General features: G+C 41.1%; 1 protein-coding gene across 4 annotated transcripts in view; it reads left to right on the forward strand.

Annotated features, from left to right (window-relative positions):
- Positions 1–27,857, forward strand: part of ARHGAP22 (Rho GTPase activating protein 22) — a 145,356-nt gene that overhangs the window by 77,538 nt on the left and 39,961 nt on the right. For 2 of the 4 annotated variants that reach the window (XR_005567311.1, XM_027718363.2), the window contains exon 4: positions 26,462–26,638. Coding sequence is in view for 3 of the 4 variants with exons in the window: in XM_027718363.2 (XP_027574164.1) it covers positions 26,462–26,638 (177 nt within the window). In the remaining variant the exon portion in view is untranslated. Of the gene's footprint in view, positions 1–7,487; positions 7,709–26,461; positions 26,639–27,857 lie in introns of those variants that run through there. The other 2 variants (XM_027718392.2, XM_027718372.2) reach the window with 2 other exon arrangements.

Raw genomic sequence — 27,857 nt, forward strand, 5'->3', positions numbered from 1 at the left:
AGTATTTGATAGGTTTTAATTTAGGCCAAAGCAATTTGCATTGAATTAAAAAACTGTTTTAATCTCCTCGAAATACATCTTTCATTTCTTCTGGCTCTGTTCTGTGGATAACAGTGTAGTTAAATTACTCAAGTTGTACCACTCTGAAGCTGAATGTACATTATACTCTTTACTGGTCAAGGGTGAAAATAGATGTCTTCTCTGCTGAACACAGCTGCCTTAGCAGACACTGCCAATGCAGTTAAGTATCCGTTACCTCTCTTCACGTGATGGTTTTGTTCAGTGTGGACTACAGGATGCATTATGGTAGCAGATCTGCAACTCCCTTAGTCTAAACAGAAGGTGTACTAAGAATGATGCTTCAGTCTGCATACTGACACCCCTCTGGCATCACTGGAAAAGCTCCGAGTACCAATCCAGCCCTGGAGTTCAGTGAACAGGCCTAAAGGTCCCAACTGTGGCTTTGCTGGAAAGAAGTGGTGTCAGATCCTCAGCTGAGGATAAATCAGGCTTTGCTGACATCATTATTGCTGACTGAGAATTTGGCCCAGTGTTATGGCTGTATTTATTTCCCCTGCTGCACCTTGAAATACAACCAGCTTTTGCTTGATTGAATAGGCTTGTTTTCTAGCAATTACTGTTGTAATTACCAGTTCTCAAGAGAAAGTTTTTTGCCTGCTGTCAGCTCTGGTAGAGGAAAAGGGAAAACAAAGTTAACTGTCAAGTTGCTTCCCCGAGGAGGAGTCATCCAAACATAAGGGATCATGGACTGAGTGCAGGATTAAAGGGGTGTGCAGATCCCAGGCTAGCAGTGGTATAACCCTTAAAGAAGGTGCATCCTTGTTTAGGAGTCTTACAGGAACCTGTGCTGTCCCTGTTTCCTCACATCTGTGCATGAAAGAGAAGTTCTGTCTCATTCTCTGCCCAGAGGAGGGATGTGAAAATAGAAATATTGAAGTATAGTACCTTGATTCTTCTGCCTGACTGTAGCCTAGAATTCAGATCCTGTTCAAAGCCAGTGACTTGCCAAGGCAGATGTTATGCTTGAATGAGTTTAATGAGATGATCAGGACTCTGTTTACCAGTGTGGCTTGCTTAGAGCAGTGCTCCAAACACCCAGGGAAACAGGAAGAAATTGTAATTAAAGGCAGCTTTGAAATTCAGTATGTGACTGATTTGCATTTTACCATTTTATTCCTCTTTCCCCTTGCCCCTGTAAAAGCCTGGGGAGGTTTGCATGGTGAGACTGGCATTGCTGTGTTGCATTATGGATGCTTGAGGGACTGTGGGATGGCAATTGTGTAATGAGGATGAAAATCAGAGCTTATGGAGAGAAAAATAAACTTTCCCCTTAACTGGTACCTGGAGTGGGGGGGTTTTATCCTCTTGGTTGTGCACGTGGGGCAAGGTTGTGACTCTCTTAGCTGTACTGGAGGATTTGGTGAAGGACTGTGTGATGCTGGGGGGGTTGTCAGGGGCTTGTAACCAATGGCTCTGCAGCTGCAGGATAAGAACACCCCACAGAAGATGTGCTGCTACTGTATGTTGCACATACAGTCTTTCTTTTCAGCGCCCATCTCTCTGTCCTTATTTCATTATCCTGTATAGAGTGGAGAGTACATGTATCTGTGCTAAACTTCTTGCTAGTAGGACTAGGAACAAAATAGCACCTGTTCCCTGTGTTGAAGCTGTAAGCAAAGGCTTCTTCCTCACTCTCACAACACTTACTGGTTCAGGGATTTATTCGGTTCTATTTTACCTGCTGTGTTACTCAAAGCCATACTTTGGACTCCATTTCAGCAGTAAAAATGTGTTACTGAATCAGTCTGGTGTATCAGTGTCTCTTAACTAAGCACTATAGACTTACTACTTTGTCCTGTTCTGCTTTGTAAGTGCTATAGATATATTTCTGTCCTCATTTGATTTAGGTACCTGCATAATTTAATTTAATTTATTTAATTTTCAAAGTGAATTAAAAAAAATGTAGCAAGGCTGTATATAGGCCTGAATTCATATGCTGGGTCTCATTATGTATGTGTTTTCCCTTGAAAACCCTAATTCTGAATACTATGATCATAAAACTTGCAGCTTTCATTAATAAAGAACAAGTCTCTTACTGCTTGTGGATTTAAAATTAAGATACCAAATAGGATCTGTAGTCTCAAAACAGAAGATAGGTAGTAATGAAAAATTCCCATTGGTTGGAAGCTAGTCTCCTGATTTTGGTGAGCTGATCTGAAATTTATGAATGTCTGGAGTGGCAACAATTCAGAAGCCAGATTGTGTTCGGGCTGGTTGACCAACAAAAGTCACTATTACTTTAGAAACATGTCATTTAAAAATAAATTTAAAAAAAAATGCCTCCTAGAAGCTGTCAGTGGACTTCCCACTGTATTGTAATCTTCTGAATCAAGTGGGTTTTCATTACACCACCCACCCTCTACATCACAGCTACGCATCACATATATTTACCCTCTGTGTACTAAGGAAATAGTATCTCTTCCCCTACCCTTGCCTGCCCTGTTAAACTAGGGGGGAAAAAAAAAAAAGAAAAGTAGGGCAAACTCTGTAGCCTTTATGCAGGGAAAGTCCCATCAACTTCAGTGGGAGACTTGGCTCAGAGAGAAGTACAGGAGCCAGGCCAAAGTTTGCATTCTGGTTTTTACGAAGTTAGTATCAGATGTTTGTAGACTAAAGCCACAGAGCTTTGCAAAAGTGGCCAATGAAATGTCTCTATCTCAGTGGACCTCTGGCATTTAATTCCTGCAACCTCCAGTCTTTGTGTTTTGAAAAAATCTTTTCTTCATTGGAACATGTTTACTTGAATGCGATGTTTGGAGTACAGCCAGCACTGCTCGAATATACTCACAGAATAGGCATAAATTAAACCCCAGTCTTGCTAGGGGACTGATAAGCATGAAGGGTCTCAGTGTTCTCAGATGAATCATACTTAGCTCATCAGTGGGTGCCTTGATTTAATGAAGCCATAGTATGTTAATGTTAACACTGCAAAAAAAGCTGTAAAGTTACAGGCAGCCATGCTAACTAGCTACAAGCATTTAAAAGCCTGGGCATGAGCTCCTACTTGGCTATTCTGGCCATAATTAATGATGACAAGTATGTTGGAAAAATAATTATTTTGCTTGCTTTTAAAGACAATTACTTGCTTGAGGCAAGTGAGGGGGTGGGATTTATGTGACTGTAATAAGCATATGTAGATGGCATCTTCCCAGAAGAATATTATAGCCACAGGATCTTTTTAATTGACCTGAGATTCCTTTGTTCTGTAGATACAATTTATGTATGTGGTCACAGACTAAAATGACCCTACTTGTTCTAGGGCAGGCTGAGTTCTAAATTGCTGAAAGGAAAAAAAGACTGCCTTTATCAGCCCAATCAGCAACAGATAGAAATCTCTCTTGGTCACTTTGTAGGGAGGAGAAGTCTTTTTAAATTGGTACCCTGAGTGCATGCTCTTTTCATCTGATAAAATAGGAGTTGGGGGTATGGAAGCACGCTGAGGTGAGTATTACTGCAGTCATCTGGTATCCTTCGTGTGTCCGGGCTTGCATAGCACAGCAGCTTTTGCCTGGCACGTGGCCATGCCATCCTCTGACAGCCACCTGCCTGCTCATTTACCATGTTGGGCTGCAGAGCCTTGGTCCCTTTCCAGGCCAGACATGGTGGTGGAGTCAGGGAGGGAGCACCTGCTTTGCTATTGCCTGCCGTTCTAGAGCATCATGTGTGATGGAGCTCACCTCTGCTCCTCCTCCTTTCCCTTCGGTCACTGACATTCTGGCATTCAAGGGCTATGAGAGAGATGTAGTCTTATCACATAGTCTATGATCAGGTGCTTTAACAATAAGGTAGAGTCTTTCTCTCAGAGTTTCATGCTAACTGTGCCCAGGTGGGAAATAACAGCAGAAAATCACCCAAGGCTGTAATTCAGTGGAAAATTCCATGTGTCCACAACTAATGACCTTTAAGAGAAAGCATTTTCATGTTTGTTGTCAGTGATTCTGTTGTTCATCTGAGATGGTGAAATCCTCTTGGGCCACAGGAGAGAGAAGAGGAACCAAAAATCTATGTGCTGCTCACTTATGTATTAGAGAAATCTCCTTCTTATTCCCTTTTTTAATCTCGTGGTGATTGTACAGAAGTCATAATATCTTTCCCCAGTTCCCATCTGTAAGGTGGGGAAGATGATGCTCTCTTTCTTAGTAAAGTGTTTTGAAACACGATGCTGAAATTTGTAACAGAAAATGCAGTATGAAGAGTTGTGGGTGCTTTTGTCCACAGCCTGCTGCTCGCAGTAAAGGTTGTGCTCTGTGCACTCCACAGTCAGTCGCTGGGAGTTGAGATCTGAAGCTGGGAAAGGAGGACAACTAAAAGAGGGGAAACCTGCTGAATGTATATTAATGTGGTTTTGGTGAGATGATACATAACAGAAAAATATTTAGATTTCTTGCAGTCCTAGTTGTATCTAGTCCTTTCTAAAAGCATTACTAAAGGAAGCAGACAAAGGTGGGTGAATGATAACATTTAAGGGTTTGGATCCAATTCAGTCTATTGATGTCTGCAGATTTTTGTCAGGGTAGAAATTTTTACCTGATTTCAATCTGTTTGGAGAGCTGAAAAACGAAAGCTGTGCCTCAGCAACAGAAGAGTACTAGAGAATAAAGAATAAACAGTTCTCCCATCATGAAGATAAAAGGTCTTAGGGTTCCTCAAAGTAGGCTGTGGTGGTAGGAGATGAGGAGTAGAAGAGAAAGAGCCTAGGTTTCATTGCCCTGGATACAAATGAGAGATACAAATGTTTGTTTATATAAGTTCAAAGTTCTCCCTAGAAATTACAAGTCTAACAGGAAGACAACCTCTGCTTTCAGCTCCAAGGGCAGAGTGAGTTGGAAATGAGACAGAATATGGGGTACTGGAGTTAAAAGCAGTAAGGTTTTGTGCAAGGTCATTAAAGGGTCATTCTTAGGCATCTGGGAGGGATTACTGCATTAGTCTATATTTGACCCTGTGCTAAACTGGCAGAGAAGGGAGTTCCCTTGTGGTCGTGCTGTGGTTTTACTGCGTATTTCTTTCATTCTTTTTTTTTTCCTTTAATTTACTGAGTGCAGAGAGGCAGACTTACTGCATCAGAAACTGCAGCCTGGTGTGCTGCTGAGTGTGGGACATGTCTGCTGGCAAACAGGAAGCTGGTGTTTTGAGGGCTGTTTGGGCATTACATCTTTTCCCATGTACCACACGATAGCAAGAGGAAGTATCATGAGGTTCAGGGATGAATGCTGAGTTTATCCTGACTGCCAAATTTCTCCTTCAAAATAACCAGATTCTAGTGTAAATTTTTGTTTAGGTCTTCTGTAAGGAATTAGGAGTGATGGAAAGGTCCCACCAACCCAAACATTTCCAGGTATCTATGGAAAGATTTGTGAGATTGTAAATTGTGTTTAATCTGGGAGAAAGTCTGAGTTTCTTTGGCACAAGATTAGGTTCAGGCATTGTTTCCAGATTAAATATGTTGTAGATTGGTTTAACCAGACCAGTTCCTTCCATACTCACACATTGTGGTGCCCCCTAGTCTTTGGGGGAGAGATGTGTGCCAATCAGATCATGCAGGGAATGGATGTGGTACATGCACATTAATGTGTGCAAGCCTTCCAGCTTCTGAAGCAGATGGTATTGGGCCATCTCCACGGGAGAGCAGTAGCAAGCTTGGCCCCCCATTCCAAGGTCATGTGATTTCCCAAGTCCAACCCACAACCTGCAGCGTTTCACAGGTGGCAGTTGCTTGTGTCACTGACTTAAAGGGACCCTCTTCTCACCTCTTTCCTTTCTACTGTTCCTTTCTGCTCTATACACAGTTACATACAAAACAGTTTTTAATATAATGATGTTAACCTGACCGTAGCTTGAAGTGTGATTCAGAAGAATTGTTTATGTGTCTGAAAGCTTGTCAACTGATTTCCAAACTATCTGATAGTTAGAAAGAGCAGACCGTTGTTGATTTGTTTGGTTTGGGCTTTTTCTGTATGATGGTACAGATACAAGAACAATGGAGTCCTATTGAATATCACAGGATTTATGAATACTAAACTGTGGTGAAGTTTTTCAGGTTGCATACCGAATGGATTTTCCTCAAGCATGAAACCTGGCTTTCCTGAAAAAAGCATAGTATTTATTTCTGTGCCGACAACAAATAGTTCAAGAAAAGCCACTGCTATTGGCTTTCTACCTTTTGGAGTGCACCCCTAGTTTTTACAGTCTTCATTATAGCACTGTATATTCTTTTACTTTATAAGAATAGCACTGCTTTTATTCAGATCAGTTGCTTTGCTAGTATAGAAAGCTGGCTTCAAATCCAGTCAGTAGATGGTTATAGATTATAAATGTTTTCTCTTACAAATAACTGCTTACTTGTATCTCAGTGCAGTTATGACTTGGCAGTATCCCAAAGGCTGGAATCAGTAAAAGCCAAGAGCTGAAGCACCTGTGGAAGTTTAGATCTTTTCTTTTATGCATTTTCCCATCTTCTAATCGTTACACATAGGAAGACTTGAGGCATAGAAACACTAATGTGCCCAAGACTGTGTAGTCAAATTTCTGGCATTGTCCTTTATATGCCAGGGAATGAGGTGTTGCCTGCCCAAGCAGTAGGCTGTGGTTGAGTGACTTAGAGGTAAGTGACTAGGAGGAGGCAAACACAGATAAATGTCATTGTCATTAAATGTACTGTCCCAACCTTATGGAATTAGAAAGGATACGAAGTCAGTACCAAACTGCCTTAAACTCTTCAGAGAGGCAGCAGATGCAACAGATATAAGACTGAATTTCAAGATTGGGTGATCTTGGTTGAATAAAACCAAGAGATTTTTAGGAAACGTAAAAGCAGTGTGGTGGAGTAAGGGGAAATAAACAGCTGTAATCATCTAGGGCAAAGAAATGGGATTAAGCTCTGGTTCTTCTCTTATTACCTACTGCCCAAGAGTCTCAAAGATTTTTTTTAAAAACGTAAGCAATGTCATACTATGGCCCAATTTGAAAGAGAGGGAAACTGAAGCATAGGGTAGTGGGATGACTGTCCGGAATCAAAACCTCCTGAAGCAAGGCTCCTTTTTTTTTCCAGTAGTGCCTAAGAAGAAAATGAGGAGATAGCCCAGTGACATGACAGGAGATTTACAGTGATGCGTTTTCCACTCTAGACAAGAATTGGTTAATAGAATCAGTTTTGATGTGGGTTTTTTCTTTTTTTTTTTTTTTTTTTTTTACATTATCCAAACCTGTTGTGGTTTTTTTTCTTTCCTTCTCACCATATCGCTGGTTGCTCTAACAGCTGAGTAATGCAGAAGTTCTGCCTGAAAAAATGCTTCCTCCTTATATGATACTGTACATATTGTCATGGAAATTGTCCTCATTTCCCCCGAGCACACTTTAAATAACTCGAACAGCAGTGCTAATGAGCAGAAAGATATCTGCAATCCCCACCGTGCAACTTGACATACTTTATCCCACTCTGAATTCCCTTTGCTCATCTCTGAGCATTTTAAAGATCTGGTATAATAATTTCCTTTCTCTCTTTGGTCCGTTCATTTTGGTCTTAGTACTTGGTAATAAGAGGTCAACTTTGGCTGAAACCTTAGTGTTGCAGCCATGCCGTTTTTTACTGCCAAATATCTTAAGAAAAGCAAGTGTCTCCGAAAGGGTAAGTCATGATGTTTTTGGTGTGTTTAGTGTTGTCTGTTTTGCTTTAAATCACAGTACAGGATTTATTTTGAATTAACAAGCGGTGGAAATGGATCTATTCATACTGCTGGTCGTTTAGCACTGGGGGTTTTATTATGCTGTGTGCATTTTTGGTTCAAGATACAGTGTATGTTATTATCTTGCATTTTACATTCAGAAAAGCCGACTAAGCGAGAGGATGTTTAACCCTTTAAACATGGAGCATGTGTTTTGCATAGGGATGGAATCCCTAATGTAGAACAAAACAGAAAAAGAGAATATGTATTTGTTTTTACAGATAAGTTTAGTTAGGCAGCTGAGTAATGCTCTAGTATTTTTTCTTTTTCTCCAAAAGGAGCATTTTTTTAAAATCTACACTGAAATAATAAATAATATTCCTAAGTGAAGGAAAAGCATATTTCCTCTTAGCATCTTTCCCATGTCGGGCTACCTGAGTGCATGATTCCACATAGATTTTCAGCTTGCTGTTGTGAGGTTCTTTTTTGTGAATTGCTGTGTGGGCTTTTTCAGGAAATGTAATTGTTTTTTTCTCCAGATACAATGTAATTGTTTTTTTTCTCTCTTCATGAGAACAGTCTGCTTCTAGCATTTTAAAAATTGACAATGTACTAAACTCCTAACAGAAAAACACGTTGATTGTTCTTTTGCATGTGTCTTTATTGTGATGTTTGTTGTTTAGCCAGCAGTCCAGATGTGGGGGTTGCATAAAGGCAAATATCTGTGATTTCTTATAGCTGGGACATGCAGTAGTTCCAGAGGATCTGAGGAATCTGACTTGCTTACCTGGCTAGTTTTATAACCTGGAATTTATATATATGTTTTTAATATGTGCATTTCCCTAATTCCTAGTTTGAATATAAATTGTTTCCAAGGTATACATACAAGTGGGAATTGTATAGGTTTTCATTACATGTGTAAACTTGAGGAAAATGTTTTTAAGAAATGCGAATTTGCTTTCTTTAACCTATCTTTGTATTTACTAATGGGTTCCTATTTTAAAAGGGGATTGCACAATCAGAACTAGCAGTTTAGGTGTGAGAATTGAGTTAGGCTGACCTGTAGCCACTGGTACCAACTATTTGGTATTTTTTGAGTGAAATGTATGCACTTGTACACAAATTTACACAATAATTCAGAAATTCTTAAGGGTAGAGTCATGTCAGAAAAGTTTATTAGAAAGAAGGAAAAATATTATAATTGAATTTGATTGTTCTAAGTTCTTTTTTAGAGTTTTGTTGAATGTGTGCACATATAAATGCCACTTTACAATGGGGACATAGGACAATTTTTGGCTCCCTCTTTTTGCTCATCTGCTGGGGGCACTCAGCTGACAAGTGCTTCTTTCCCGTATAGCGTGTGCCACAGTAGGAATGTGACTCTAGACAGGGGCTGAGGGAAGGTGGCTGCCTTACCTGTGTATACAGAAGGCATTGCAGGACAGGGCTAATGGTACAGCCGGGAAAGGTAAGGCTGGGACTTTAGGAGATGACTGACGTAAGTTCAGGGAACAGCAACCAGCTGTACTCTGAGTCACTACCAATGTGAAAATTGTCAGCTAACTGAACTGAGGGTGTTGTCAATCTGAGCCTGTTTCTGCCCAAATCTACTTGATCTGTGAAATCCATCTAGCTGTCCAGAACACCACCTGGTTCAGGCACTCTGGCAGGGTAAGGATCCTGATTCCTTCTGATGCCACTCTGCTCTGTGCTGGCTTTTTTTCCTCTTGCTTCCAGGACATTCTAGGAAGGGAAGTGCCAAAGCATGAAGGGAGAACCTGTGTCTGAGTGGGAAGTGCTGAGATAGCTGAGCTTTTCCATGAACTGTTTAATATCAGTCTGTTGCTGATGTTACTTTGAAGAAGCTGAACTCCTGACAGCTTTTGAGCCACTTTCCACCCAGTTGCTTAAGGCAATCCCCTTTAGCACTTTTTCAGAAAGCACTTCATTTGCAGAGGGGTTTACTATCATCTGAGTAAAGATATCCTTCCAATAAGTAAGTGTGGTCATTCAAAGGCATTCAATGATTAGGGTGCTCAAGGCATGGCATCAAAAGTGCGGTTGCATAAAAACTATAGTAGCCACAGGCTCCAAATGATCTGACCTTGCTATTCTCTGTGTCTCTGAACAGGGAAGGAGCAAGCCATCAAGAGCAGTGAGGTTTATGCATGATCTGTGATCTCTTTCCCACAGGTTCAAATGACCTGGGGACAAGAACTGGGCTGTGGACAAGTTCACAGCTAGAAATATTGATTGCATGGGAAACAAAACTCCCGGGTAAACACTCCTTCTTCAACCTTGAGAGGGAACTTGCCCAGATTACTACAGGAAGTGGCCAGCAGAGATGGGAACTGAAACCCGATTCTCCAAAGTTTTGTAGCCTGGGAGTTCATGCTTTTGTGTCTTAGCTCCTTTGTACCCGGTTGTAGCTGAAGCCTGTTTCTCTCTAAGTGAGCTTTATTCTCATGATGCACCATGTCATCTCCTCGCTAACATTCCAGGCCAGACCTTCTGTGTTTTGGATTAATTCTCTATTTGTTTTTGTGGGGGCTGAGAGAGTTTCCAGATATGCCTGAAGTGAAAAAGCGAAGCCAAGGTAGAATGTTCTCTCTTGCTATACATCCTTCGCTTTGCAGACAGTTGTGCCTATGGAGATTTCCCACAGGTCTCATTTGGTGATGTATCCTTAGCCTACTCATACCCTCTGGTAAACATACAGCAGTGACAGATTCTGGAAAAATACAAATAAGGGTTCCTTTATTTTTCCTGTTACCAGTCTTAATTACTATCAAACTTCTATCAGTTACATCCCCATACACACTTTAAATAAGGCATCAAAACAATTAAACTATTTATTAACCTCTGCAGCCTGTTGTTAAACCCCATTGTTTTCTCATATGACTTTCTCCCATAAAATTTTTTTGTTTTCTTTGGCCATGCCCTGAGCACTGGCTCAATACTGCTCAAAATTGGGTTATAAAATGTCATATAGTCATAATTGTCTCTGATCTGGCAAGTCACCATTGGTTTTTCACATATCTCTTCATTTCTAGTGGGCGAAAAAGAATATTTCAGCTTCAGCCAAGCCTTTTCCACTTTAATTCAAAAGAAATTAATAATGAATATTTTATTGCCAAGTGGTCCTTACTTTTCTGCAGCTGTAGATTTACAGGACTTCAAAGCTGGATGATTAAGGTGCAGTTTTAGTTTGTATCCAGGCAAACCAAACAATCTCAACTTCAAAGGAGGGGAGTGTTCTTTAATGTTGTGGGCTCGCTCTTTGTGCTCAGCAAACGGAGCTGCTGGGGAAAATGCCATGTGCGGCAGACAAGTGATGTGGCTGCCACTCCTGGGAGGGAGTCTGTTAGCTGCTGCCTGAGAAGAGCAGCCCGCACCCAGCAACCTCAGGATATTTGATGGCTGATGATTAGGTCATTTTTGCATGATGTTGACCTGTAAGACTTTCAGTGTTTGCTTTTAGTATGCTTAGAGCTTCTCTCTCTGTGGACCTCTGGGGATGGTCATGCTAAAGGCAGGATTTGGGGCTGAGTTCTATTGCCTCTCCTGCTTTATTCTTCCTGTGCCTGATTGTTTTCCTCCTCTGATGCACTCACAGCATGGGTGGTTTTATACAGATTAGGGAAATTGAGAGAGGCTATCTTGGTGAAAGGAAGCATTTGATCCATACAGCGCTGTGGTTTGAGGGGTGTAAGGTCCAGGACTGGAGATGAGGATGCTCTTCATCTGTGGCAGTCATGTTGAAAAGGGGCCATTCTGATTTTGCTCTTATATTGATACTTTGTCCAATCAACCATGTGTCACCAGTTCAATATAGCAGGGCTAGTGGGGAGGAAAGAGGATAGCTCCATCATTCGGTGGGCCTGGAAAGTGTGGTGGTGTGTGGCTGTGCTTTCAACTCTGAAACCCAGGCAATGTGACATAATCCTTCGTGTTTTCTTAAACTCCTTATCCACTTATCCGGTTCAGAAAGTAGAACAAAAGCCTCACGATGAGACAGAAAAGGGGCTGGATAACTGTTACCTCTTGAACTGATGAGGGTGTTATTTACAAGGACTGTTTTCTTGAGTAGAAATCAGTCTTAAAAATCCCTACAAATAAATTCATTCCACAGGTTTGGAATGCAGCAGGGTCCGAACATGAGGTGAGATACTTGGGATCACAGCAAGGCACTTGGGTAGAAGATGAGTCCACAGACAGTCTGGATCCTGGCTGCACACTTTACCATTTCGGGCGGTTGGAGTCTTCGGGAAACAGTGTACTGGACTCCACGGGCCTGGAGATATGAAAGGAGCTGGCAGGGCACCACAGAGACGTGTCCGTTGTTCAGTAAATGACTTGCAGAGCCATGTGGCTCTGGTGCAATTCTCCCTCATCAGTATTAAAATCTGAGTGGAATTGGGGCTTTATCCAATCAGTATCTAGGCTTTTGTGGGATCTGGGCCACTCTCTCCACAGGGCTCTGGGATTCAGCAGCCAGAGAGGCCAGCACTGCCAAGAATCATAGTGCTCAAGAGGCAGAGTTGGCCAACACGCTGCTGTGCCTCTCAATGACCCATGTGCACACTGCTGAGAGAGTGGTGACTTCAGCTCACCAGTTAAAGCTCTCCAAATAGAGGAGGTGCCAGGCAACCTCTGGAGCTGCTGAGCAAAGGAGTGGCTTTTAGAGACACAGTACGCTCCTAATTTCTGCTCTGATTTCCCATTTTGAGAGCAGTGCTTTGATGAGAAAGTGGCCTGCGTTCCATCCAGTGCTGGGGGAACAATCTTTTTGCTGTTCAGCTTGTTTTCTCTCATTCTTTGCTTTCTGCTTTCTAGGGCTGGCACTGCCTTTGCAGTTGCACACAACCACCTTCTAAACAGTATTCCTTCCTTTATGAGGATAGATGAGGATCCAGGGGGCCTGGATGTGGTAGCTGTGTTTTTCATTCACTAGCCAATATCATACTGGAAATCAGTTAGTGTCTCTGTATCTCTCTGTTCACTACTGGTATGTAGGAATTTCTCACTGTGGAATTCGAAGGCTTTTTTCTTTTTTTTTTTTTTAATACAGAGAAGGCATTTTCCCACTAATGCACAATATAACCTTGGAAAGTAATTTCAGCCTCTCTGTGCCTGTTCTCCCAAAACACTAAGATTTAATTCTGTCTGAAATGCATACTCCAGCAATGGGGTTTATTTTTTTTATTTCATTTGATTTATTTGTTACTAGCTAAAGCATACACTGAAATCACTTCTGCCTTCATATCCTTGTCATAAGATTGGCTTGCAGTTACTGTTGTGTGGCTATTCCTTATCTGAAAAAGGCAGTCCAGGCTGTGTTAGATATTTTTAATTGGACAGAGAAGTAATAGAACTGGACAGAATGAAGCTGATTTAGGATAAGGTGTATGATATAAAGAGTTCTTTTTACTGTCAGCCTCCTGAGGCAACAGTAAATTATGAGAATCAGCCTTACTCATATTTGGACTCTAACATGGACAGGACTAGAATATCTGCAAACAGGAACACTTAAGGGTTACAGGTGTTTAATAATGCATTTACATATGTGCTCATTCGTTATGATCATTACATACATGTAATGCTTTCATAATTAGGTACCCAGATCACCTAACTTAAATTAAAAAAAGCAAGAGAATTAAAACTTCTCTCTGGAAGGCTGGAGGAGCTGTGTCTGTTTGACAAGTGCTTGCAGATTTGCTTCAGAGACCATAGATAGAGTTCTCTGTTAAAGACAGATAACTGGCAGGGACCAGATTTTGAAGACAATAATTTACTACTGTCTTCGATTTCTGCCTTCACGTTATGGACCATTTAAATAAAAAAAACATGATAAAATGTAACTGTGTCTTTAATGCTAGAGCAGTGAAACTGGCTGCAGTCACAAGCTATACAAGCTTACAGCTCTGTTATTTTCCCCCTCATTTTAGATTTGTATCTCCTTTTAGGGACTTTCAAACTCACCTGATTGCTCTCAAAAAAAAAAAGTGAAAGGGAAGAGGAGGGGTACTCACCATGCTTCCCTCGTTCCCTATGTTACATGACTGGGGCTCCGACAAATCATGAAGCCATCAGTATTTTTTTTCCCCCCCAGCCTTGCAGACCATTAACCCAAATGGTTCTTCGATTTCCAAACCATGTCCTCACACCCTCTTCGTACCACAGCTTCACCATAGATACATAATTCATTATCTGGAAAGCTGCTGTTTTAATGTAAAATTAAACAGCCAGCAGCTCAGCAGGTGTCCCCAAGGTAAGGAAGGCAACATGCTGCTGGCAGCAGCTGCTGCCTTCAGGCTTATCAAGATTTCTTTGTTTTGAAACAGAAGCTGGAAGGCTTTTTAATATACCCTGTCATTGGCTGAGCAGATCCTGGTTGCTGGCTGTTACTCTGCCTTTGACTACAAAGACAAAAATCCTTATAACACATGCTGCTTGCAATGGCTGCACAGACTTCTGCCTTCTCAAGGAAGGAGCAGGGTGAGGAGAGAGGGGAGGCTCACAAGGCAGATACATGTGCCCTATTTCCTGCTCGCATTTTTCTTAGTGGACCAGCTGGTCTCAGTATATCTGTGCAGCAGCCCCACTTATGCCAGCACTGTTAGAATGGGCTTTCTGCTTCTATAAGCATAAAAATACTCAAATATGCTGCCAATAGAGAGCATTCCAAACAGTGAGGGTGATATTCTTCTAGTCTCACCCAAGTTCTAGTTCTTTGTGGCCTAAATCTGTGTATTTACATTTGATTTATGTAGTTAATACCACTCTGGCAAAAGCAGCTCAACTGGCAATGCTAACATTTCTGTTTAAGTAATATATCACAAGATGCATGGTGCAAGGCTTTTTTATTTCTTGGAATAAGAACTTGATCTTTTGTACTTGAACATGATAAAATATGTTGATGGCTAGGTTCCCCCAGAGTATGTGCATCTTCAAAGGACCATGTGTAAACTGCATGTGGTAAACCTCTTCTGTCCCTTTACCTGTTACTTGATTCTAAGCTTAGGGAAAGTGGAGGTTTTTCTTAAGGTAACATTTCTTGCTCTAGAGGTAACTGAAGTGTATTTACAGAGTTTGGCTAGCCAGTGTTAACATCCATGCTGCAAATATGCACTCACACCAGGAGAAAGTTGCGCCATCACGCTTGGTTACTGTACATATCAATGTCAGTCTTCAGGACTTTTGGGGTGTGTTCATGTGAGTTGTAATGCTGAGCGTTTGTCTCCTTTCTGTGCTCCTTTGTGGAAATTCTTAGTTTCCCTTGTTAGTAAAGAGACTCTACCTTGCTAGGACTGTGACCTGGCTTTGGTCAGCAGCCTTTGCTTGAAGAACAACAGACCTGTAAACTATCAAATAACATAAGATGGTTTGAAGGACCTTCTGGCAGTGTAACAGAGCCCTCAGTAGGTGACTGTGCTTTGCTAAGGAACTCTGCATGCTCTTAGAGTGGAGAAGAGGCTGCTGATCCAGGTTTTCAAATACAAGGATTTCCCTTCTGGCAGCTAACCATTCTGGAGGAAGACTGTCAGGACAGAACATGTAGACTACAGTGCATTGCAGATCTAGGAAGACAGCAGAAGTTCAAGGATTTCTGCAGGAATGATGTCACTTTACTGGAGTTTTCCCCGGTCCCTGAGTAGTGAGACGTACAGACAGGAGTGGGCTGTACCAGCTCAGAAACTGTTGTTTGGAGAAGCTGGACAGCAACAGCTCAGTGGCTGATTGGTTTGGTGCTGATGAGCTTTCTGCACTGTGGGCATGGAAGCTTGCACAGTAATGCTTGAGGCAGTTCTGCTGTGTTTGATGAAAACTCTGAATAGTCCCAAATCATAAATAGTCTTCTTCAAGCAATCATCCTGAAACGTGGTCTCTAATGTTATGCACCTGGGCTTTACTCTCTGCCTCTAAAATGTAAAGGTGACTGTCTTAGCTTGTCAGCTGAGACATTAGCTGTGTGCAGGCCTTTGGCCTATGATGGAGGAGACATACAAGCATCAAGATGGGATGTAATGGAAGGGTACATCTGTATACAATAGTGGCAGTGAATGCTGCAAGACAGGACTTGCATTGGGAAATCCAGATTCACAGAGGAAGGCATTCTGTGCAACACTCCCTTGAATTTCAGTGGGAGCAAGTCCACCAGCTGAAGACCTCTCTTAGGATGAGTTGTTTACCTAACAGGCTCTTTTCTTCTCTTGTTTAAGTCTGATCTAAAACAGCACGTTTCTGGAAAGTGAGGTTATATCGGCTAGTGATTAACTAGTTCAAAGGAACTTTTATGGACATTTTGATAATGCTGTTAACTGGGAGGAGCCTGTTCATTGCCAGTGAGTGTACAGAATTAGAGTTGACTCTTCGAAGGATTGTTCTGCTCACAGTTCACTGACAGTTGTCCTAAAGCACAAAGAATATAGGCCCTTGCTTTTTGCATTACCTGGAGTAATGCAAGTCCTGGAGTCCTTTAGCCATCCACACTTGTGGATGTTCTGAGTGGCTGCAGTGCTGAGCCCAAGTGGCGAGTGTGTAATTCTCCTTTTTTCCAATGAGCGCTGTTGTGACAGTGAAGAATTCTATGTGTTAGACAGTCATGTTTAGAAGATTCCTTGGCTACTCCATGCATAGCCAGATATAGGAGGAGACTGCTCTAAAACTGTAAGTCTGTGCAAACTATAACAAGACTGCAGACTTGGATCAGAATATCCCTGAGCTCTTAAAGTTTGGATGTAGAACACTAGTACTTCATCTGCATTGTCTCATCATTAGTATTGGCCAGGGTTTTTTCAAATTTGCCAGTGTTTTGCCAAAGACCTACAGTATATATGCCTTTGCTTTTCAATCCTTTTTCTGCATTAATGTGGCAAATAGCTTTGTTTTTTGTAAAAACAAAGTCTGCAACTGTCGAGTCCTTAATGATAGTCCATTAATTTGCTGCTGCCAAAACTGTGCTTGTAAAGCTTCAGTCACTTTACTAAAGAAGATAATAATGTTTGTAATTGGTTGGCTCGAATTTCTGCAGTACTCTGTATTCATTCTACAGAGAATCAGCGTCTTTACAGGCTCAGCCAGAAGCTCTGGCATCTGCAAACTAAACTGTACCAGCTGATGGCTTCCTTTCCATTCTTCTTAGTTCAAAATCCAGAGCACTGGCTAAGATGGGAGACATGCAATCCTTTAAAGATACAGTGAGGATGTCTTTGATTTCATGGTGGATTAGATGCAGGAGAAAGAAAACATAGGCTTTTGAGGGGTGAGGAAGAGGAGTAGGTGGTTGTAGAGAGACTTATTTAAAAGGCATGAGAACCACTTCATTCCTGTCATTGAGCAGACCTGGAAAATGTGAGCTCAACAGTTCCAAAAGAATGCAGAAGTTGCGTATTATCTCTCCAATATGAAATTGTTAAAGAAAAGTAGATCCGGCTTAACCATTCTAATGTTATATAGTAAGTAATTAATTGTCAGGACTTAAAATTTTCCTCAAGTTTTGTCTTCAGTGTTAAAGATTTAAAGAAATTTATGAGAATTAGCAAATTGCTTGTGGTTGCATGGTAATGCATAAAAATTATCCAGTAATTTTCATTCAGATTTTTCAAAGCATGAAGTATCATCATCTTTGGTCAGGAAGGAATTTCCTCCCTCATAATAACATGTAAACATAACCACAGTTGGAATATATAATTTGATACATTCTTCAGAAGCATTGAGCACTTGCTGCTTTGGAGAACCACATGGAACAATGTGGCCTGTTATGCATAGATGTGCTACTGTTTTCTGAGTCTTTCATACATATACTTGGAACTTTTTTTTGAACCCTCAAATTCACAGTTGCCTTAATTCAGATGTCTCCTGCAATGTGCCTCGTAGGGACAGACACACAGCTTCTGACAGCTGGCTGGCCTAAATTGCTTCCCTGTGAGTGTGTAGCTTCTACTGGCCTGAGAAAAATTCATTTCCCTTCCATCCAAATTGGAGGTCACTGAAATGACTGTAGGCACGTAGTGCAGGCAATTCCACACTTTATCACCATTGAGGACTGGGCTCATTGTAACCTTCTAGATCTCAAATACATTGAGGAAAGACTGCGAGGGTTAGTTTTCTGGAGTGGAAGAAAGAAGGGTAAGGGAAAGTAGTTGGTACAAGGCTGTCTATGGAACATGCTGGTGAAAAAGCTGTGCAACCCTTTCTTGTTCCCCCTTGTCATCCCCACTTGCCATCACCAGGTCTTTTTCCACAAGAGGAAGAAATAGTGGGGGGTTTTTTTTGTTTGTTTTGGGTTTTTTTTCCCCCTACCACACCTGTAGAGAGGGACAGAAGTCCTTTTGTCATTCTAAGACCCTTCAGAGGCGAACAGCTCCCTAAGAGCAGATGGCATGTCAGACAGATTCTGAGGGAAAGGGTTTATGAGTTTCTAGAGTTCAAGTTTGAGCAAGTGGAAGAAGCTGAACTGCACCTACGCTTAAGCTCTCAATGCTTTCAGATTCTTTTCCAGTAGGAACTTCGTCAGGCAAAGGCAGTGTTAGGCAACACTATACCCTAAATATTCTGCTTTGTCAGTAGATATGGCTGTAAGAGGCCATTGCACAGTGAGAGCTCCACCTAAGAAGCTGCTGTCTCTGTTATGATCAAGGTTTGGAAGTGGACATGCTCAGTCTCCACAGTAACCTATCAGGAAAAATTATTTGAGTCAAGAGCCAGAACAGTTTAATTGTCACTTGTTTGACAGTCTAACCCCTGAGGTGTCGTTGGATTCAATTAGAACATTGATACTCTAGAATTCCCACTCAGGATGAAACAAACAAGCAGCAACAGAGGTGAAATGGTGTCATGCAGCTCCTAGAAACTGCTGGCGTAGTACTTGTTCCTCATGTTAATTATGGTTGATCAGTTCCTCTTTGGCATCCTCCTTGCTGTCCTCCTAAACTATCTGTGACCATATTGGAGAGTTTTCATCTCTTGCTGCTAGCTAGTAGGAGCTGATAACAAAGCAATAATAATACAGCTTGCTTATAGGATTACTGCATGGAATTGGGAGCACATTTCACAGAAACCACTCTAGTTAGGGAGGCAGCATGGTCGTTGTTAGTATCTGTTTCTTTTAAGGAGCAAAGTAGTTGTGGGCAGAAGCTGGGAGGAATACTGCTTGAACTGTGTTGGTACAAGTGAAATGCTTTGTCCTTGGAAAAAAATGTACTTAGCAGTTGCGTGTTGTGCCTGGGCTCATCTGAACCCTAAATATTGGGCTGCTGCAGTAGAGGTGACTTTCCCTCATTGTGAATTCACTTTAGCCAAGATAAACTGTACTTTTGGGCCACAGCGAGCAGCACATTCCAGGCAACATAGTAGTCTCTTCTCTGACATTACAAATCACTGAAAACAAGGAGATGTGAGACCATTGGTGTACTATAACAATAAATATGTTTTAATGCCAGAAGTATAACTTAAAAATAACTGAAGCTTTTTTACTGAAACTTCTCACAGTTCAGCTGAGGCCAAACAAAGCACATTAAGAAAAACTCAGCTCAAGTAGACTCAAACATTACAAAGCACTGAACTCATGTAAGCAGGTTTTACAAGCAAGGGTTCAAGGTGAAGTTTGTGTGCAGTGCTACTTACTTTCTCTTTAACAGTACTTGAAATTATTTTTCTCTCTTCCTCTTATATTGCATCTTTTTTTTTCTGCTTGCCATAGTTCCTGAGGTGTGACATCACTTACGAGTGTTTAGCCTAGCTGGAACACTGCTTGGTTTATTTTCAAGGCATTGGTTTATTTGAAGCTATTGGTAGTCTTAAACAGTTCTTCAGTTTAATAAATAGATAAGTCTAGACTAATAAGACCACACACATTATCAAGAAAGGCATCTTCAGGCAGGAGAGTCAAGCTAGCAGGTACGGTTTTATGAATAATAAGCCAGAGATTAAACTAAATCCTGGTTTCTTGAGTGTAGTTTTAGTAATCATACACTTGATCCTGACAACTGAAACAGATCACTAGCCTTAGGTTTGTAAGGGTTTTCTGTAGTCCATGTACCTGTAAGAGAAACTTTATTAGTGACTCTGTTCATGTTAAATCTTGTCAAACTTTTGCATAAGAAACCACAGTTCTGAGGTCTGATCTCTTTGTTGGTGCTTTTTTAAAGCAGCTTAATGGCTTCTGAAAACACAGAAGGCATGGGAGGGGAGATCACAGGGCCTTCGGATTAGTTTATAGCTGATAGATGGCAGTGCCTTTGCCTGCTTTTGCTTTATTCTCTGGGATGAGGTCTAAGATCTGGGATCTAAAAATCATTTATGGACTCATGAAAATCCTCTACAGTGATTTTCAGTTGAAAATTTGATCATCTTCTACTTGTAGCGATCATTAAACCTGTTAAATTGAAAAATGTTTAAGGAAATTAGGCATTTATATTTGACTGAGAAGTCAACGAGATTTTACTGTATGCTTGTAAATCCTGTCCTTAGAAAATCTGAACCATGTCAATTTATGAGCTGAACTTCCTCAGTACAATAAAAGGTTTTTAAGATTTCCCTTTCCTTATTGACACAACCAAATGAATGTTAAATGTTAGAATCCTCTCAAACTCCTTCCATACTGTGGAAATAAAACACCTTTCACCTACAAAGGTGCATTTTTCCTTAGGAAAAATTGCCACCAACTTTAGGAAAAGTTGTCCATTGGAACTGTGACACAGTGAATTTATTTTGATTCAAAGCTTGTTTATTTGTACTGCACGTGATACTAAATCCCCACGCCTTGTATTTTCCTAGTTTTGTACACTTTTTAAAAATATGATCATGCATTTACTCTTTCAACTCCAAATCAACTTCCAACTCATATATTCCATATATAGATATATGGGTGGGTGGACTTACATAGATAGATATAAAAAAATCATGGCAAGCACACAGCACTGTTTACTGTACAGCTTAATGCTTCACAAATATTACCCATACTGAGAAAACTCCAGTTTTCCTTATTTTTATCTCTGCCTCCTTGACTATTTCAGATTTTTCTTGCTGTTTTTTTCTGTTCTCAGGTAGCCTAAATGGAGCATTTCAAGATGAGTTTTGTATGCACAGCAAGTTTTTCATTCTATTAAAGAATCATCCAGAAAAAAACAGCAACAAAAAAGTAGAGTTGTTATTGGTTGTAGTGAAGTTTAAACCGATGCTGATGGCAGGTTTACCCAAGATTCAGTTGTGATAGACAGGATCTATCTCTGGCATTCAGGCTCTTGAAAACCTTTGTTTGGGGTGGAGAGTACTCAGGATAGAGGTTCAGCATTAGCTGGAATCAAAGGCAAAAAGACTGAAGAAATGGAATTAGTCTTCAAGTGTCTATTCCAAGCAATCTTAATGAACTTTTGCTTACTCACTGATATTTCTTTTGTCTCTTCTCATAATCCAAAGATCAAGACTGGGTTGTTTGGTTTTTTTTTTCCCTGCTGTGCTCAGGAAGATTCCCCCTAATAGAGCTGCCCTTAATCTTGACATAATTCATCTCATTTTTCACCTTCTTTCATTATCGGGGAGATCTTTGAGCCCTGAATACTGATACTCACCTTTAAGTCAATTGTAAAGAGCAAGTCAGGGAAGATGAATCACTGCAATTGTTCTGTTCAGCTATGGGTGCTAGTTTTTGTCCATTTGTCAAGATCTTTGTTGCTGCTTGTCTGCAATCAAAGGCTTCCTGTCACTACCTGCTTTAGTACTGAGGGCAAACACGTCAGCTGGGCCTTGTGTTACCCACCAGCCACCCCTTTCACAATTTAGCCTTGAACTGCCATTTGCCTCCCCGTGCGCTGCAGCAGCACACGGCCAACTAAATGTCACCCTTACCGAAAATAGTAGAGTTACTATCCACGCCAAAGCACTACAAACATATAATCGAGAGTGTAATACGTAATACAAACATGCAAATATATATATACATACACAAGTTATTGTAATTGTGTAACTTCAATAGCGTTGATGTAATGACAATATAGAAACACATCAGTAAGCAGAATGACATAAGAAATGGATGAAAAGCAAACCAGATGGGGGGTAAAAGGAAGAGAAATTATCTAAGCAAAAAAAAAGAAGCTGCCAACTTCAGCAGAACGCAAGAGCATCTTTACTTGAGAGTATGAAAGTTCCTCCTTTTACATGCAATGGGGCAGGAACATCTTCTACATGGAAGTCTAGTCCTGTTCCTCCTGAACTTTTCCCTCAGACAAAGGGGATCTAAGGCTTGGCCTTACAAATGATCTTAAGAAGGTTAAGCTTGAGTAAATGAGGTCCAAGGCAAACAAAAAATTCCAACTCTTCCTCATTGCAACAGCTATATAAAGGGAGAGATGCAACTGAATGTTTGTTGCAGGTTCTTTGAACAGGAATACAAGGCAGGACACGTAAATATAACATAATGGCAGCCTTATGCTTTGCACTTTCCAGTGAATGCATACCAGACTAAGGATAGTCAAAAAAAGAAGAATTTTCAGTAAACAGAGCTTTGAAGTGTAGATTGTGATTCCTGCTTCTGCATCTGACCTTCAGCAAGTCGCTTAGTCCCAGTCTTTCAGTATTTAATCTTCCCTGTTGTGGGGCACAAGGGAGAACTGAAAGGAGGACTGTTTCTAAGGATTAGGAGGTGGCACATTACTCTGAGGTGAATGCTATATGGCTAACATTAGCAGGAGATGGCTCTCAGGCCATATGAAATGCAATTGCAGAAACAACATAAGCAGATGCAAAGGAGAGCAGTTCTGCCAGCTTTAGGTAGTCTGAGCCTGGAAGAGAACTTGTGCAGTGCAACTGGGGGCCTAGAGCTATACTGTTCCCTCCAGGCAAAGATACCTACCAGGGTATGTAAAGCATGTTGACAAAGATACCTTAAGACAGGGGTGGCAAAGCATTGAAGTCAGCTGGGACCTGCAGCCCTTTTGATGGTGAGCAGTAACAAAACAAGTCCCTTAATCTTTCTAGGCTCTTACGTTTACTGTATATGCTTACAGGGTTGCCATCACCTTTCCCAGTTTCTATACACCCAGATGGGAGGCAAACCGCACTGCCAGCTTGCTTAAGGATGGAATCTAGTGCATCTTGCACAACATGCACTGCAAGTCTGCAGTAAAGCAGGCAACTGAATGCAGGATACCCTGGTCATAGGCTAATGCTGAAGCAGATGGACTATTCATCCCCAAAGTTAAGCCCCCTGTTTCTGCCACATCTGTTGAGGTGCTTGCACTCTGTGTTTGCAAACTCTGGTCTGGAGACAGAAGAAGCTTTGAGCAAAAGGACTGGAATGTCTACCTATGGCAACCCTGAGCTATGCAGGGCTGGTCTCTGAGACCCAGTCTTGTTTGTATGGAAGCTTGATTAAAGATGAGCAAGAAGTTTGAGGGTAGGAAAAACCCTTGTCTGTGTTTAAAATTGTTAGCAGAGCATCCCTGTCATGGTGCTGAGCAGCTAGAGGCCCTTTTTGGTTCACAGAGTAGAAGCAGTGCTCGTGCGCTTCAGGGTTAGAGTTTAATGGCAACCATAATAAGAGCTGAAGCTCTGTTAGTGACAGAAAGGATGTGTGAATGCAGTAGCTGAATATGAACTTCATCCTGCTGTGGGGGGCAAAATTAAAATTCCATCCCCAAGTGTTTCTAGGCGGGAAGCTTTGAAATTGATTTCCTAAAACAATTTCTAAAGTCTAGGGTGTTTGAACTGATACAGTGTTGTGTCGCCAACTCAAACCTGAAATCCATAATGAGATCCTTTCCTGAGCCCAGAAAAGAAAGCATCTATGAATTTCAGGTACAATTCTGGACTTCTGAAGAAGTGACATTGTTCATTGTTTTCTTGGGGGTTTTTTGTTGGTTTTGGTTTATGGGGGTTTTTGTTGTTTTTTTTTTTTAAAGAAGATCTAGGTGTTTGAATTCAGTAATTTCTTATTCTTTTGACTTCTAAGATTCAAAATATGTTGAATATTACCACAGTGTAGAGAGATATGTCTGAACTCTGCCTTTTGGGCATCTCTAGTTTTGCTTGTTGCTTCAAGGATGTAGTGAAAGGAACCAGCCATGTATGCAAAGGAATACGAGTAAAATGTTACTAAAAAAGAAAAATGTTTCTGGGTGGGTCTACAAGCTCTGTCACTGCATATTCACATCATGCTAACACATGATGCTTTCTTGAAGAAGTAGTTCTGAAGTGCATTCTTGTTTCTAAGCTGGCCTCCGTGTGTAGAGTTGCCTTCATTTGCTTGTAGTTACATGTCTAGTCACTGCTGACTCTCCCACAGGCAAATTGTAGGGTCATGACCTTGCTCCTATTTAAAGTTTCAGTGGGGAAAGCCAGACATGGAGGAGCTGTATGTAGTTTTTGGCAGAATCTCAGGTCTTGTGTGTACAAGAATCTTTTTTTCCATCCAGTTTTTACTTTTTAGAGACTCAAATAGAAGTATAAATGTTTGGTTTTTTTCCTAAATGCTTTCATGAAAAATGTCTATGAAGGTTTAGAAAGCAGCTGGCTTGTCCAAATAACATCTTGGGGAAGGGAAGCTGTAGTCAGGTCCCTCTGGTACAGTGATTCTTTGGGAAGATGCTGACACCACTTCTGCAAAAGTACAGTAAAAAGTCTTCCCTGTCTGCTTATTGTACTTCCTATGTCAATCTTTGTATGGGTTAGTTCAGCTGTTCCAACTAAATTTGCAATCTGTGATTTAATTCTGGTCTCTTTTTGCCCTTTGTGGTGTGAGTAGGCAAGATCTCAGCTGATTCCTTTGAACTTAAGGACAAGATGTTTGTTTTACCTTGACCAAGCTCAGTTGTTTGCTGATGGTATGACCCATACAGTAATTGTTTTTTTGAGACTGTTTCATTCCACTGAAGAGCTAGCTTGAGCTCAGGCCACCTATCTGCCAGATGCCACATCCTGAACCCAGTTTCTTATGTGCATTGAGGGCTGTGGAAAGCCTCTTTGTTGCTATCGTATCTCCTATACAATATGTGATTGTGAAAAAGGGCACAGTAATGGGTCTACTGGGTAAGGTAACTCTGCTTTCATCATGAGGCTGAGTATGCTGGTAAAAGATTTAGGCAGTGACAAGAGTTTCCCAGACTGTAATTTCCTGCTCTGACTGTTCTGTATGCAAAGGATGAAGTATGTCATCCTTGTAGCAGAGTAAGGTGGAACATTGATCTGTTCAGATGCCTGCATCCTAGCCTTGAGCTAGAGAGCTGTTCTGCTTCATATATCTTAAAGAATATGAATAATTCAGTAAATTCAAAATGGGAGACTGTCCAAGAGCATGCTATGAGGAAAAAAAGCAGAATTTGGATACACAGGGGATAAAACATCATGGCTTTTGTTTCTTAAGCTGAATGCTGAATCCCAGGTGGCCATTGTTTCTCCTCTTTACTGAAAGACTGCCTCAATTTCCCAGTTCAGTGAATAGCTTCTTAGAGAGCCACAAAATACTTCCCAACATATCTCATTTTACCACTTTTGCTTTGCAAATCAACATATGCTGCTGAGTGTGTTGAGGCCAGAAAACAATTAATAGCAAGAAAAAGTGCTTCCTTGGCTTGCAGGCAGCTCCCAGATTGCTCCTTTGCCCAGATTAGAGAGGATTTAAGAAGCACACATTCTGTGTATGCTAAACCAGCTCTGCAGAAACCACAGCATACCATCATCCTGCTCTTATCTCTGAATTCCATGGACAGGCAATCTCAGCTGCTCAGCACGGGCTGGCAGCTTTAGCTTGCCAGTAGGTGCTGAAATCCATGTAAGTGTGGAAATGATAGTGACACAGCGGCTCAGATGTTATCTCCTTAGCAAAGCCAAAGTAGTTTCCATGGTGATGGAGAAGCTCCAGGCCCCCAGTGATGCAGCTGCTGTGTTGGATGGGATCAGTAGCCTTTTCATACAGAGGCTGCTCTTGTAAAGCTTTTGTGCATTTATGTGGTACTCACTCATAGGTTGTATCCAGCTCTGGAACGTAAAATGAGGGGTGAGGGGAAGATTTAAATTGACTGAAGTGAGTGCTGACCTAAAAAGGAAACAGGAAAAGAGGGGTGAAAATGTTTCAAGTCTTGAAGTATCCACAGGTGACACATGCATGTGATAGCTTGAGTGGATTTGATATTCTGGTCAGTACTTTTCTGAGATGTTGTGTGCCAACGTTAGTAGCTCCTGCAGTTCTTGTGTCAAGTGGAAGTGTCAGATTCATATTCCCAGGTCTTAACTTTCTTCTGAATAGGATTCAAAATCAGAATGGGTCTCTTTCTTTGTATTGAGACTAGAAATTCCCTAGGACTTGGGTAAAGTGGATAATCTTGTGACTTCTGCATCTGAAGCATTAAAATGTCTTACAATTCCCTTGGTCCCCTTTCTGGGTAATAATCTCTCAATATCTCAGCTCAGGTATGTGGAATTAATTACATACTTTTCCTCTGGGATCCTACAGCCTGTGCTTTCACTTTCTTATTGCTGAGACAGCAGATACAACATCTCCAGGTTCCCACACTGGAAAGGCCCATTTTGCACTTCTGCTTTGATCTTCTATTAACCTGTGCTTTGTGGGTGCTGCAGCACATGTGTAGGAATTGTGTGTAAAACTGCTCAATTAAAATAATAATTTGATCCTTTGGGCCCAGATTTTTAGTGGTTTTAAGCATTGGTTGCTCTCCTCTGAACTAGGTACTAAAAGAGATTTGTATTCTGTCTTTCAGGTGGTGCAGGGGACCGGGAAAAGATGCCTGTCAATCATGAGGCTTTCCTGCTCATGGCTAATTCCCAGAACGAAATGGAAGATTGGGTAAAAGCCATCCGACGGGTTATATGGGCTCCATTTGGTGGAGGTATTGCAAATAGCTCACATGCACATAAATTAAAACATTTGCCTCAAGGTAAAACATATTCTTGTGATACTAGGATATGTGTAACACTGTAAAATCACTGAGATGTCTAGATAAGCTCTTGATTGTCTGGAGTGTTTTGAAGCAAGGAGATTGGGTTGATTTCCCCCCCACACCCCTCCTGCCAGGGGATGGACAGGAATGGAAGGGAAGGGCACATGCAGACTGTATAACTGACTCAGAAATGGGTGGTGATAACAAACATATTGCTATTGTCACTACTCAGTTCTTTGCAGCAAATTATTCTGTGGACCTTTTGTATCCTTATGGACATGAAGGAGTCTATCCAGTTATCTCGGTTTTCTTCCATAAGGGCAGATGCCCACCTTGAACATCCATACCAACCAGAGGCAGCAAAACTTTTAATCTAGTTAATGTAGGGCCCAGTTGAGAAGGCAAAGCTTCCACTGGCTTTAGTAGGGGGTGTAGCCTGAAGAAGAACAGGGTCAGGCTGAGTGAACACACCTGTAAGGTAATACAGCTGCTGACAATTCCTGTAGTTAAAATGAACAAAAAATCCAGACTCTTGGTATTGATATTGTACCATAGTCTTAGAATTCTCAAGTCAGTAGATTAGATAGGAGTTGTTTATGTGGTTTTAGCATAGAACAAGGGTTCACAGTTGTTTTCTTCTGAGTTCATGTTGGTGACAGCAGCTGCTGGCTTGGTACTGGACACTGGGCTTTGAAGTGACTTCCATGCTACTGATGGAGTTCATGCAAATAGTGTTATCATATGCAGATAGTGCTGTCGACATCTTTTGAGGGGTACAGATAAAAAAGCACCAGATAAGGGTTAGGTAATACAATTACTTTTGCAGAAATGAAGTTACTAGTTTTCCTGGATGTAGGGGTGAGAAAAGTGACCTTGATGCAATTGAGGGAGGCTCAAATACCACAAGGTCACCAAGAAGACCTGGTGTTTGTTAGTAACTTTTATCTTGTTGGTTTTTGGTTTGTTTATTTTCCTTTTTCTTTTAAATGACTCTTGAAATTTGGAGTTTCTGTGTAGCAGCATTTGCTTTGTCTGGAGGAGATAAAATCTCTACTGATGCAATTTTTTCCTAGATCCTTCTTTCACTTAGCAGAAAGGGCGTATGTTAAAAAGTTAGCTTGTATCTGATATGAGAGCTTGTGTGTGATGCTGTTGTGCTGTGGGCAGAACAAGCCCTCTTCATTAGTAGAAATGGGTCTACCATGATTTCTCCTCA

The sequence above is a fragment of the Pipra filicauda genome, unplaced genomic scaffold (genome assembly GCF_003945595.2).
Source record: "Pipra filicauda isolate LSUMZ 115617 unplaced genomic scaffold, ASM394559v2 scaffold96_size2947999_pilon, whole genome shotgun sequence".
NCBI lineage: Eukaryota > Metazoa > Chordata > Aves > Passeriformes > Pipridae > Pipra > Pipra filicauda.